The sequence below is a fragment of the Pongo pygmaeus genome, chromosome 18 (assembly GCF_028885625.2).
Source record: "Pongo pygmaeus isolate AG05252 chromosome 18, NHGRI_mPonPyg2-v2.0_pri, whole genome shotgun sequence".
NCBI lineage: Eukaryota > Metazoa > Chordata > Mammalia > Primates > Hominidae > Pongo > Pongo pygmaeus.
Genome location: NC_072391.2, coordinates 2,374,022 through 2,386,891, shown reverse-complemented (window position 1 = coordinate 2,386,891; position 12,870 = coordinate 2,374,022). Strand labels below are relative to the sequence as shown.

Sequence of the window (12,870 nt, the reverse complement as noted above, 5' to 3'; positions counted from 1 at the left end):
TCTGTTGCCTGGGTTGGAGTGCAGTGGCATGATACCGGCTCACTACAACCTCTGCCTCCTGGGTTCAAGTGATTTTCCTGCCTCAGCCTCCTGAGTAGCTGGAATTATAGGCACCTGCCACCATGCCCAGCTAATTTTTTGTATTTCTAGTAGAGACGGGGTTTCACCATATTGGCCCGGCTGGTCTCAAACTCCTGACCTGATTTGCCCACCTCGGCCCCCTAGTGTTGGGATTACAGGCATGAGCCACGGCGCCCAGCAGCAGGGGCTAATTTTTAAAAATTTTTTGTAGCAACAAGGTGTTGCTATGTTGCCCAGCTGGTCCTGAGTCGTGGGTTACAGGTGTGTGTCACCATGCCAGGCTTGCTTCCTCCTCCGTTAAGTGGCCATTTTTCCACCTCAAAAATTGGTTTGGGACACAAGGAAGAATTGGAAATGCTTAAGATGAGAACAAAAGTTGAGACCACCCAACACTGCTGGGACCTTACTGCCCAGTGCTCCCAGTGGTCGGACCAAGACCCCACACCAGACAGTACAAAGGCCCACTCCCGAGCTGCCGCTTACGGCCCAGCGGGAACAGACTGTATTCTCCTTCCGCATTACTCTGCAAATAAAAAGGTGCCATTGCGGTTCCGCGTTTGTGCACTTGTCCTCGGGCTGAGCAAGGCGGGTGGCCTGTTCTTACCGCTGGGCTCTGCTGCCCCCACCCCCATTTCGGTGACTAAACCTGCAGCTCTGATCCTGTTCCCAAAGGAGCAGGAGGCTGGGCTCACCCCAGGCAGCCCCTGGCCTCCCTGACGGCCCCCCCCGGTGGGGCTCAGTGCTTTGATCGCCTTTCCAGCGCCGATACTGCAGTAGCTGGGCCGGGCCTAGAGCTCGCGGTGACGAACACCGGCAGCCTCCTGCCTACAGTGTTCCGCGCTGTAGAAGAGCCTGCCTTGGCGCTGAGCTGGTCGTGGCTGCTTCAGCAGTGGGCCTGCGCCTCCCGGTAGGCCAGCCCTGTCCCAGATCCAGGTGCCTGCCCCGGAAGCGCGCGGCTGCCCGGAATGAACCCGGAGGGCGACGGGCGGCTGCTTCGGCCGGTAGGTGGAGGCGTTGACCAGCCTCTGGGAACGGGGCGGGGCCTAGTGCTGGGGGGGGACTCCGCCACGTCCCCAGGAGGCGAGGTCACCCGGCGACCTTTACCCGGCGCGTTCCCGTTAAGATGGCGCTGGTGGCTGCTGTGCGAGTCCCGGCGCGCGTTCTGTTCCGCTCGGGTGCGAGACCCGGGGCGGACAGGGATCGGGGCCGAGGGCCGGGGGCCCGGGGGCCCGGGGCCCGGGGGCGGGGGGGCGGGGGGCCGGGGGCCGGGGGCCGGGGCCGGGGACTAACGGGCTCCCCCGCGCTGCCTTCGCAGGGGCCCGGCTCCCAGGCGCTGCCCTCGGGCGGACGGAGCGGGCGGCCGGCGGCGGAGACGGCGCGCGGCGCTTCGGGAGCCAGCGGGTGCTGGTGGAGCCGGACGCGGGCGCCGGTGAGCGGGCGGTGCCGAGGGAGGGCGGGCGTGGGGCCAGGACCTGCGGGGGGTCCGCGCTCGCGGGGCGCTGTCGGAGAACCACGTCTGTCGACGCTCGGTTTATGTTTAGAACCCAAGTTTCCAAACAACCTTGCCGCTCTACCTGGGTTCGTTCGTCATGAGATAAAAGTTTCTGTTTTTAAAGTTGGTGGAGGCGGGGCGCGGTGGCTCACGCCTGTGATCCTAGCACTTTGAGAGGCTGAGGCGGGCGGATCACCTGAGGTCAGGAGTTCGAGATCAGCCTGGCCAACAGGATGAAACCCTATCTGTACTAAAAAATACAAAAGAAAAAAATCAGCTGGGCGTGGTGGTGGGTGCCTGTAATCCCAGCTGCCTGGGAGGCTGAGGCAGAAGAATCGCTGGAATCTGGGAGGTGGAGGCTGCAGTGAGCCGAGATTGTGCCACTGCACTCCAGCTTGGGCCACAGAGCAAGACTCTGTCTCAAAACAAATAAATAAATAAATAAAAATAAAGTTGGCAGGGATATGAGCTGTTATCTAAGTTATTCAATTGGAAGTGGAAAAGAATTGGAATCTTTTGGAATAAAATTATGTTTGTTAACACTCCCATGTGGCACAGAACCTCGTACCCACCTGCGCGTCAGAACCCTTGGTAAAACCCACTGGAAAAGATAGAAAAAGTACTTTTGGAGGAGAAGCCTGTGTGCTCCCTCCAGACAGGAGGCCGAGCTGAGGGCACCGAGAGGGCACACCTAGGCGCCAGCAGTTCTGCTTCCAGGGCATGCTGACCTGGACCTCCCAGTGCAGGCCTCGGTCCCTGCTGTGGCTCCTGAGAGGAGGCCCTCCCCCTCCGCAAGTAAGTCACAGCCCCTGCCCTTCCCAACCCCCCCAGACTCAGGGCAGTGCCCACACTTTGCACAGCTTCAGGACACCGGGCTCCTGGTGCCTCTGAACTTGGTTCCATCCTCTCTGTCTGGGCTGAGGGAGCTGCCTGGGCTCTCTCTACAAACTGAGAGGGACAAACTAAGACCAACTTCAAACTGACTTTTTTTTTTTTTTTTTGGAGATGGAGTCTTGCTCTCCAGTCGCCAGACTGGAGTGCAGTGGTGCAATCTCGGCTCACTGCAACCTGTGCCTCCTGGGTTCAAGCGATTCTCCCTCCTCAGCCTCCCAAGTAGCTGGGATTACAGGGACCCACCACTACGCCCACTAATTTTTGTAAAAACTGAGTTTCTGAAGGGAACATTTCTGTAGCATGTTTGAATATATCTCAACAAAATGCAAAAAAAAAAATTTTTTTTTTTTTTTTTTTTGAGACAAGAGTTTCCCTCTGTTGCCCAGGCTGGAGTGCAATGGCGCGGTCCCGGCTCACTGCAATCTCAGTCAGGCCTGACTTTCTGACTCCAAACTCTACTTTGTCTTTTTTCTTTTTTTTTTTTTTGTTTGAGACGGAGTCTTGCTCTGTCGCCAGGCTGGAGTGCAGTGGCGCATCTCCGCTCACTGCAAGCTCCGCCTCCCGGGTTCACACCATTCTCCTGCCTCAGCCGCTGGGACTACAGGCACCCGCCACCACACCCGGCTAATTTTTTTTTGTATTTTTAGTAGAGACGGGGTTTCACCATGTTAGCCAGGATGGTCTTGATCTCCTGACATCGTGATCCACCCGCCTCGGCCTCCCAAAGCGCTGGGATTACAGGCGTGAGCCGCCGCGCCCGGCTTACGTTGTCTTTTTATATGGTAAAGTGGGGAGGCACTAGGGTAAAAAATTGTCATTGTACCAAAACTTTTCCTTTTTTACCGGAGGTGATGTGTGTGTGTGTGTGTGTACATAAAAATCTTTAAAATGTACCTAACATTTACCATTCTAGCCATTTTGCAGTGTACAACCCAGTGGCTGTAAGTATATTGACAATGTGTAGTCCACACCACCCATTCCAATACCTTAAGATACATGTTTTTGAGTCCGGGCGCGGTGGCTCCTGCCTGTAATCCCAGCACTTTGGGAGGCCAAGGTGAGCGGATCACGAGGTCAGGAGATCGAGACCATCCTGGCTAACACGGTGAAACCCCATCTCTACTAAAAATACAAAAAAAAATTAACTGGGCATGGTGGCGGGCACCTGTAGTCCCAGCTACTTGGGAGGCTGAGGCAGGAGAATGATGTGAACCCCGGAGGTGGAGTTTGCAGTGAGCCGAGATCGCGCCACTGTACTCCAGCCTGGGCAACAGAGCAAGAATCTGTCTCAAAAAAAAAGAATAAATTAAATAAATAAATAAATAAATAAATAGCAATGACAACCACATGGATGAACCTTGAACACATGATACTAAGTGGACAAAGCCGACCACAAAGCCTGGCAGTATCCCGGTGATAGGGAATATGGCCGGAGCAGGAAAACCGCAGACACAGAACGCAGATTGGCGGCTTCCAGCGGCTGGTGGTGGGATGGGGAGCAACTGCTCATGGGGACAGGGATTCCTTTTGGGGCAATGAAAAGGTTCTGGAACTAGGCAGCGGCGATAGTTGCACAACACGGTCAATATACTGAATTGTGTAAGTGCCTGACTTGTTTACTTAAAAATGGCTAATTTAGGCTGGGCACAGTGTCTCATGCCTATAATCCCATCACTTTGGGAAGCCGAGGCAGGAGAATCACCTGAGGTCAGAAGTTCATGACCAGCCTGGCCAACCTGGTGAAACCCCGTCTCTACTAAAAATGCAAAAATTAGCCAGGCATGGTGGTGTGTCCTGTAATCCCAGCTTCTCAGGAGGCTGAGGCAGAAGAATGGCTTGAACCCAGGAGGCAGAGGTTGCAGTGAGCCGAGATAGCGCTGCTGCACTCCAGCCTGGGCAACAGAGTGAGACTCTTGTCTCAAAAAAAATAAAGATAGAAAATGGTTAATTTGGCCGGGCACGATGGCTCACGCCTGTAATCCCAGCACTTTGGGAGGCTGAGGCGAGGGGTTCACAAGGTCAAGAGATCGAGACCATCCTGGCCAACCAACATGGTGAAACCCCGTCTCTACTAAAAATACAAAATTAGCTGGGCGTAGTGGTGCACACCTGTAGTCCCAGCTACTCAAGAGGCTGAGGCAGGAGAATCGCTTGAACCCGGGAGGCAGAGCTTGCAGTGAGCCAAGATCGCGCCATTGCACTCCAGCCTGGGTGACAGAGCAAGACTCTGTCTCAAAAAAAATGATAGAGAAAGAGAGAATGGTTAATTTAAAAAGCATGCAGTTTATATAGAATAAATAAAATTGTTAATTTATGTTATATCGATCTTACTTCAGTTTAAAAAACCATGGGCTCACTCCTGTAATCTAGCACTTTGGGAGCCTGAGGCAGAAGGACCACTTGAGCTCAGGAGTTCAAGACCAGCCTGGGCAACAAAATAAGACCTCGTCTGTACTAAAAAATAAAAAAAATTAACTGGGCGTGGTGGCGCTTGCCTATAATCCCAGCTACTCAGCAGGCTGAGTTGGGAGGATCGCTGGAGCCCAGGAGGTCAAAGCTGCAGTGAGGGGAGATCACACCCCTGCACTCCTAGGTGATAGAGCGAGACCCTGTCTCAAAAATAATAATAATTAATAAAAAATAACCCCCAGGCCGGACACTGTGGCTCACACCTGTAATCCTGGCACTTTGGGAGGCCGAGGCGAGGGGATCACCTGAGGTTAGGAGTTCAAGACCAGCCTGACCAACATGGAGAAAACCCTGTCCCTACTAAAAATACAAAATTAGCTGGATGTAGCGGCACGCACCTGTACTCCTAGCTACTCAGGAGGCTGAGGCAGTCGAATCGCTTGAACCCAGGAGGCGGAGGTTGCGGTGAGCCGAGATCGCTCCATTGCACTTGAACCTGAGCAACAAGAGCAAAACTCCATTTCAAAAAAATAAATAAAAATAGGACCGGGCGCGGGGGCTCACGCCTGTAATCCCAGCACTTTGGGAGGCCAAGGCGGGCAGATCACGAGGTCAGGAGATCGAGACCATCCTGGCTAACACGGTGAAACCCTGTCTCTACTTAAAATGCAAAAAATTAGCCGGGCGTGGTGGTGGGCACCTGTAGTCCCAGCTACTCAGGAGGCTGAGGCAGGAGAATGGTGTGAACCTGGGAGGCAGAGCTTATAGTGAGCCGAGATCGCGCCACTGCACTCCAGCCTGGGGGACAGAGCAAGACTCTGTCTCTAAATAAATAAATTAATAAATAAAATCCCGAAAATGCACAGCTACCATGGCTTGGTTGAGGGTGCAGGCTGGTCAGGGTGATTTTCCAGTGCCAGGTGTGAGCTTTCTCTTCTCATTCTTTAAATTAGGGGTCGCTGTCATGAAATTCAAGAACCCCCCAGTGAACAGCCTGAGCCTGGAGTTTCTGACAGAGCTGGTCATCAGCATGGAGAAGCTGGAGAATGACAAGAGCTTCCGCAGTGTCATTCTGACCTCGGTAGGTGCCAGTTCAGCTCCCTACCCCAGCCCAAGTTCTTGGCCCGAGTTCTCTGATGTGAGCCCAGGCCTGTTGCACATGGAGGAGGCGGAGCCTGCCAACATGTGGCGCAGGCCAGCCAGCAGCCCCCCTACCCTGGACTCCAGGAGCCTTCACGGGAGGCTTCCAGGAGCGTGGTCTGGGTGTGCCCCAGCAGGGACCCAAACTGCCATGGGCCTCAAGCAGATCATTCCCAAAGGTGAAGGTGGACCAGTCTTGGAGACAGCCTTCCCAGGAGACAGCTTTCCCAAGAGATGCCCTTCCCGGGAGACAGCCTTCCCAAGAGACAGCCCTCCTGGGAGACGCCCTTCCTGGGAGACAGCCTTCCCGGGAGACAGCCTTCCCTGCCCGGGCCGTCGTCCAGGCAGACACTGGGGAGAGCTGTGGGCAGCGAATGAGGGAGAGCCATGCGTCTATGGGGTCACCTTGGACCCTAAGCACACCTGGTGGTGGGTTCCTGGGGTGCTCCCCACTAGGATCACTTGGGTGCCCTGAGCCAGTCCTGCGAACAATACCCGTGCTGTCTGATCCTCTGCGGGCCAGTCTTCAGGGTGAGTTCTCAGAGGGTGAGCCTCTTTGGTCTGAGTTCTTGTGCAGGGGACTCCAAGTGTTGCCTGAGTGCTGGTGAACGCTAGGCGTGGCATCTGTGGGAACGGTGTCATTACCAACGTCGCGGAGGGGCAGTAAGCAGTGTCAGGCCCAGGAGGATGGGACCCCTGAGGGGAAGCGGGCCATGGCTGAGGTGAGGGGAGTGAGGGGTCCTCGGAGGCTGGTGTGGCTTTACAGGGCCTGGCCTAGAAGTCCTGACCTCAAGTGATCCGCCCACCTCGGCCTCCCAAAGTGCTGGCCACGTCCAGCCTTATATATTTATTGAGACAGAATCTCCCTCTCTTGCCCAGGCTGGAGTACAGTGACATGATCTTGGCTTACTACAACCTCCGCCTCCAGGGTTCAAGCGATTCTTGAATCTTGAAAATTTTTAAAATTTTTGGTAGAGACAGTGTCTTTATTGCCCACGTTGGTCTTGAACTCCTGGGCTCAAGCAGTCCTCCCACCTGGGCTTCCCAATGTGCTGGGATTACAGGTGTGAGCCATTGCACCTGGTTAGTTTTTTTGCTTAATTTTTACTTTTTTGTACAGGCGGGGTCTTGCTATGTTGCCCAGGCTGGTCTTGAACTCCTGGCCTCAAGCAGTCCTCCAATCTTGGCCTCCCAAAGCTCTGGGATTACAGGCATGAGCCACCACACCAGGCCTGGGTCTTGAGTAACAGAAGTAGAAGCCGTTTTGTAGAAACAAAGGACCGGCCTACCCATTTTGTGCGGCACCAGCCCAGCTCTGCTTGTGAGAGTCAGGGTGAGCTGGGTTCAGCTGCAGGAACAAGTTCACCCACAGCCTTGGGGGATCCGGCCCTCGGGAGGAAAACGTGCCGTGTTGTGCAGAGGGGAAGGCACCCTTGTCATTTGCTCAGGGGGCTGTGACCATGCAGGGTCCCCAGGGTGGGTTTTCCACTCCTCCCTGAGCCCGCCTCCCTGGCCGGCAGCCCTGACTGGGCATCTGAGGCTCCTGTGCTGGCGCCTGCTACTCTAGCCGCGGGAGGGTCCCTTCCACCTGTGCTCGCCCCTCGCCCTTCCTTGGTAGCTGCTGAGAAACCCACACATTCCAGATCATTCTCCCACCCTAGCACTTCCTGGTCCACACGCGGGTCCCTGGCTTGCTTGGCCCTTTTTGGGCAAATGATTCAGGACGTGCAACTCATCTGGACTCTCAGGAGTCTTCACCACACCTCTGGGTTCCTCTGCCCGAGCCGGGCGTGCAGAGCCAGAGGGCCGGCGCACTGGTGTCCCTGGGAGGTGCCTGGCCCTGCCTGTCCTCTCCTATCCAGTTTGAAGCGGGAAAGGGAAGAATGTTCTGGGAAGTACAGGGAAGCCAGGTCCAGGAGAAGCCTTGGCTGAGTCCCTGGAGTGCCTAGTCCTGGCTCCGCAGGGACAGCACCCACACCCTGAGCGTGACCTGGCCCTGCTGTGCCTCGGGCACCTGGGCTCCCCAGCCCTCGTGCTGTGATGCCAGCTGGGAGGTGGACTCTGATGGGCATGTGGCCCCGGCCCCCGCTGCAGGACTGCCCGGGTGTCTTCTCGGCCGGCCTGGACCTGACAGAGATGTGTGGGAAGAGCCCCGCGCACTATGCGGAGTACTGGAAGGCTGTGCAGGAGATGTGGCTGCGGTTGTACCAGTCCAACCTGGTGCTGGTCTCCGCCATCAACGTGAGTGTCCCCACTCCCAGGTGGCCTCGCTGGCTGTTCTGGGCCAGCACCGGGGGGTGGGGCAGACACTGTCCTGCCCTTGGAATCTCTCACAGGGGAAGGGGACGGTTGGAGAGACCCTGAGATGTGCACAGGTGAGCGCCATTGCAGACCGCGGGGCGTGTTGAAAAAGGTGGGCCTCAGGTGAGGACCCTGGCCTGGGTCAATCAGACAAGACCCAGAAAAGAGCCAGTGGGTAGGAACCAGGGCCTGGGGTTGATGCCAGCCTGGGCGGAGGCTGTGTGGGTGAGTGGGTGATCGGACCCACATTTTGGAAACATCACTCCAACCCTTCCGGGGGAAGGCCAGGGAAGTCGAGAACAACACGGGGGCTTAACCTCGGGAACCAGGGTGTCCTGCGGGGTGGCTGTGACAAGCCGGGCGTGGGCCGGAGCCTGGTGGAGGGGAGGGCTGGTGTGAGAGGAAGCCTCAAGGGTGCATGGCCATGCAGACAGGAGGGTCCTGCGCGGGGCAGTGGGTACCTGCAGTGACCACAGGGTGAGTGTGGGGTTCCCAGGACATCCTGGTTGCGCTAGCTGCTGGGGTGGTATCGGGGCCCCCATGGGGCATGACAGTTGTGACTAAATGCTTGTGTGGTATTTTAGCATTGACTAAAAGCTCTGAGAGGACAAGCAACTTGCTCCCCTAACTGAATGGTTTTAAAAAGTGATTTATCTGTTGCCGAAGAACTAATGACCCTCGGCTGAGGACGAGCCTCAGACCCTCCTTGCCGAGCACTAGGGGGCCAGTTCCTTCCCCATCCGTTTCCCAGTGCACACCCAGCCCAGCCCAGACCACTGTGGGTGTTGAACCCTGGGGGGGTCAGGGTGCGCCGAGGGCACAGGCCTTCCTTGGCATCCTTGGACCTGGCCCTCTGGAATGCAGTTGGGACCAGCAGCACCTAAGAGCCCTGTCTGGCCTCTCCCTGCAGGGAGCCTGCCCCGCTGGAGGCTGCCTGATGGCCCTGACCTGTGACTACCGCATCCTGGCGGACAACCCCAGGTACTGCATAGGACTCAACGAGACCCAGCTGGGCATCGTTGCCCCTTTCTGGTAAGGCCCTGGGCTGCAGCCACGCTCCATGCTTGTTGTGGATGGAACAGACCCGCCTGGGGCCACGTGGTGAGTGAGTGTCTGCATTTCCAGGTTCAAAGACACCCTGGAGAACGCCATCGGGCACCGGGAGGCGGAGCGTGCCCTGCAGCTGGGGCTGCTCTTCCCACCGGCGGAGGCCCTGCAGGTGGGCATAGTGGACCAGGTGGTCCCGGAGGAGCAGGTGCAGAGCACTGCGCTGTCAACGATAGCCCAGTGGATGGCCATTCCAGGTGAGGCACAGGGCATGGCGGGCGCCTGATGATGCTGGGGAGACCAGAAGGTTCTCCACCCAAAGGTTCTCTATGGATATTGTGACTTCGGGAGACTGTTGATAATCACAGCCATGTGGGTGTCAGGAGGCTGCTGTAACAACGCAGCACAGACCAGGTGGCCCAGACCACAGAAGCTCATCTCACGGTGTTGGAGACCAGAGGTGCAAAATCAAGGTGTGGGCAGGGTGGGCAGGGCTGCACTTCCTCCCTTCCTCCCTGCGCTCCAGGGAGGCTCCTTCCTGCCCCTGCTCACTTCTGCTGGCTCCAGGCCTCCCTGGGCTTGTGGGCGCCTCGCTCTAATCTCTGCCTCCATCCTTATGCAGCTTTCTCCCCTGTGTTTCTATGGGTCTCAGGTCTCTCTCTCCCTTCTCAGGACACCTGCCGTGTGATTTAGGACCTACCCTAAATCCAAGATGATCCCAACTTAATTACATCTGCAGACTCTTTCCAAATAAGGTCACACTTCCAAGTTCCAGAGCAGTGGTTAGGGCTTCGACCTATCTTTTGGGGCACACTTTTCAACCTACTACAAAGACAATTGTCCACTTCATAGAAAAAGAGCTGGTCATATCAGCGACGGTATAGACCAGTGCCCAGCAAATTGTGTCTCTAAAAGGCCAGGTGGCTTGTGGGCTCTGTAGCTAAGACCTTTGTAGCAGAAAGCAGCCACGAAGGAGACGTAAACTGACAGGTGTAGCTGTGTTCCGGCAAAGCTTTATGGACACTGGGCCAGGTGCTGTGGCTCACGCCTGTAATCTCAGCACTTTGGGAGGCTGAGGCAGGCAGATCACTTGAGATCAGGAATTCAAGACCAACCTGGCCAACATAGGGAAACCCCATCTCTACTAAAAATACAGAAATGGGCCAGGTGTGGTGGCTCACACCTGTAATCCCAACATTTTAAGAGGCCGAGGCGGGCGGATCATGAGGTCAGGAGATCGAGACCATCCTGGCCAACACAGTGAAACCCCGTCTCTACTAAAAATACAAAAATTAGCCAGGTGTGGTGGCAGGTGCCTGTAGTCCCAGCTACTCAAGAGGCTGAGGCAGGAGGATGGCGTGAACCCGGGAGGCGGAGCTTGCAGTGAGCCGAGATCGCACTACTGTACTCCAGTCTGGGCGACAGAGAGCGAGACTCTGTCTCAAAAAAAAAAAAAAAAAAAAAAATGAGCTGGGCATGGTGGCACATACCTGTAATTCCAGCTACTCGGGAGGTTGAGGCAGGAGAATCGCTTGAACTTGGGAGGCAGAGGTTGCAGTGAGCCAAGATCATGCCACTGTACCCCAGCCTGGGTGACAGAGCGAGACTATCTCAAAAACAAAAAAAAAAATTTTATGGACACTGAAATTTGAGTTTCACATAATTTTCAAATGTCACAAAATACTAACCTTCTTTTGATTTTCAACTATTCAAAAATGTAAAAACCAGCCCGGCACAGTGGCTGAAGCCTGTAATCCCAGCACTTTGAGAGGCCGATGCGGGCAGATCACCTGAGGTCAGGAGTTTGAGACCAGCCTGGCCAACATGACAAAACCCCGTCTCTACTAAAAATACAAAAATTAGCTGGGTGTGGGGGCAGGTACCTGTAATCCCAGCTACTCGGGAAGGCTGAGGCCGGAGAATCACTTGAACCTGGGAGGCGGAGGTTGCAGTGAGCCAAGATCATGCCACTGCACTCCAGCCTGGGCGACAGAGTGAGACTCGTCTCAAAAAAAGTAAAAACCATTCATAGCTTCAGGGCCTTGAGAAGCCAGATTTGCCAACCCTGATACAAATGACTGAAGGCTGTGCTGCCATTTCCCATGCTGTAAGAGAGTATTTAGTGCCATGGAAATATTTTTATTTTTATTTTATTAATTTTTTTTTTTTGAGATGGAGTCTCCCTCTGTCACTCAGGCTGGAGTGCAGTGGCGCGATCTCAGCTCACTGCAACCTCCACCTCCTGGGTTCATGCCATTCTTCTGCCTCAGCCTCCTGCGTTGTGGAAATATTCTTCATAATATAGTTGAGTGAAAATGACATGCTAAGTGGTTGGGCGCGGGGGCTCAAGCCTGTAATCCCGGCACTTTGGGAGGCCAAGGAGGGTGGATCACCTGAGGTCAGGAGTTCGAGATCAGCCTGACCAACATGGTGAAACCCCTTCTCTACTAAAAATAACAAAAATTAGCCGGGCATGGTAACGCTCCTGTAATCCCAGCTACTCAGGAGGCTGAGGCAGGAGAATTGCTTGAACTTGGGAGGCGGAGGTTGCAGTGAGCCAAGGTCACGCCACTGTAGTCCAGCCTGGGTGACAGAGACAGACTCCATCTCAAAAATAAATAAATAAATAATACAAAATTAGCCAGGAGGTGTGGTGCACGCCTGTAGTCCCAGCTACTCAGGAGGCTGAGGTGAGAGGATCACCTGAGCCCAGGAATTCGAGGCTGCAGTGAGTCGTGATCACACTAGTGCACTCCAGTATGGGCGACAGAGAAGATCCTGTCTCTTTAAAAAAAAAAAAAAAAAAAAAAAAAAAATTAGGGCCGGGCGTGGTGGCTCATGCCTGTAATCCCAGCACTTGGGGAGGCCGAGATGGGCGGATCACCTGAGGTCAGGAGTTTGGGACCAGCCTGGCCAACATGGGGAAACCCCATCTCTACTAGAAATACAAAATTAGCTGGGTGTGGTGGCGCACACTTGTAATCCCAGCTACTCAAGAGGCTGAGGCAGGAGAATCACTTGAACCCAGGAGGCGGAGGTTGCAGTGAGCCACGATCCCACCACTGCACTCCAGCCTGGGCGACAGAGCAAGACTCCATCTCAAAAAAAAATAAAAAATAAGTTGGGAATCACCCCACTGCCACTGGGGTGGGATTTCAGTGTGTCCCATTCTCTTTAGACCATGCTCGACAGCTGACCAAGGCCATGATGCGGAAGGCCACGGCCAGCCGCCTCATCATGCAGCGTGATGCGGACGTGCAGAACTTTGTCAGCTTCATCTCCAAAGACTCCATCCAGAAGTCCCTGCAGATGTACTTAGAGAGGCTCAAAGAAAAGAAAGGCTAATGACTGGGCTGCCACAGGCTTACAGCCACACGTGCCCCTGTGGGTCCCAGGGAGGTCTTAAACAAGGTATTTTTCAACTTAAAAGTACTGCCAGCGTTTCATTTTGCTGATGTTACATAGAAGTTCCTGTTCCTCATAGCCCAGTGGCCCAAGGCCCAACC

The 12,870-nt window shown here is 55.0% G+C and overlaps 1 protein-coding gene across 1 annotated transcript; it reads left to right on the top strand.

The window, feature by feature from the left end:
• Positions 1-560: 560 nt before the first annotated feature.
• Positions 561-12,793, top strand: ECI1 (enoyl-CoA delta isomerase 1). Its single transcript, XM_054454824.2, has 7 exons — positions 561-1,256; positions 1,397-1,510; positions 5,830-5,957; positions 8,111-8,257; positions 9,228-9,349; positions 9,443-9,621; positions 12,543-12,793. Exons 1-7 carry the CDS (start codon positions 1,205-1,207, stop codon positions 12,707-12,709), a joined length of 909 nt encoding a protein of 302 aa, XP_054310799.1. The 5' UTR covers positions 561-1,204; the 3' UTR covers positions 12,710-12,793.
• Positions 12,794-12,870: the final 77 nt, after the last annotated feature.

Excerpts from the sequence above, each read along its gene's own strand:
- ECI1 (XM_054454824.2), top strand. The coding sequence starts at position 1,205 with ATGGCGCTGGTGGCTGCTGTGCGAGTCCCGGCGCGCGTTCTGTTCCGC. Across the intron at positions 1,257-1,396 it reads GCGCGTTCTGTTCCGCTCGG|GGGCCCGGCTCCCAGGCGCT; the intron begins GTGCGAGACCCG and ends CTGCCTTCGCAG. Across the intron at positions 9,350-9,442 it reads GGCATCGTTGCCCCTTTCTG|GTTCAAAGACACCCTGGAGA; the intron begins GTAAGGCCCTGG and ends CTGCATTTCCAG.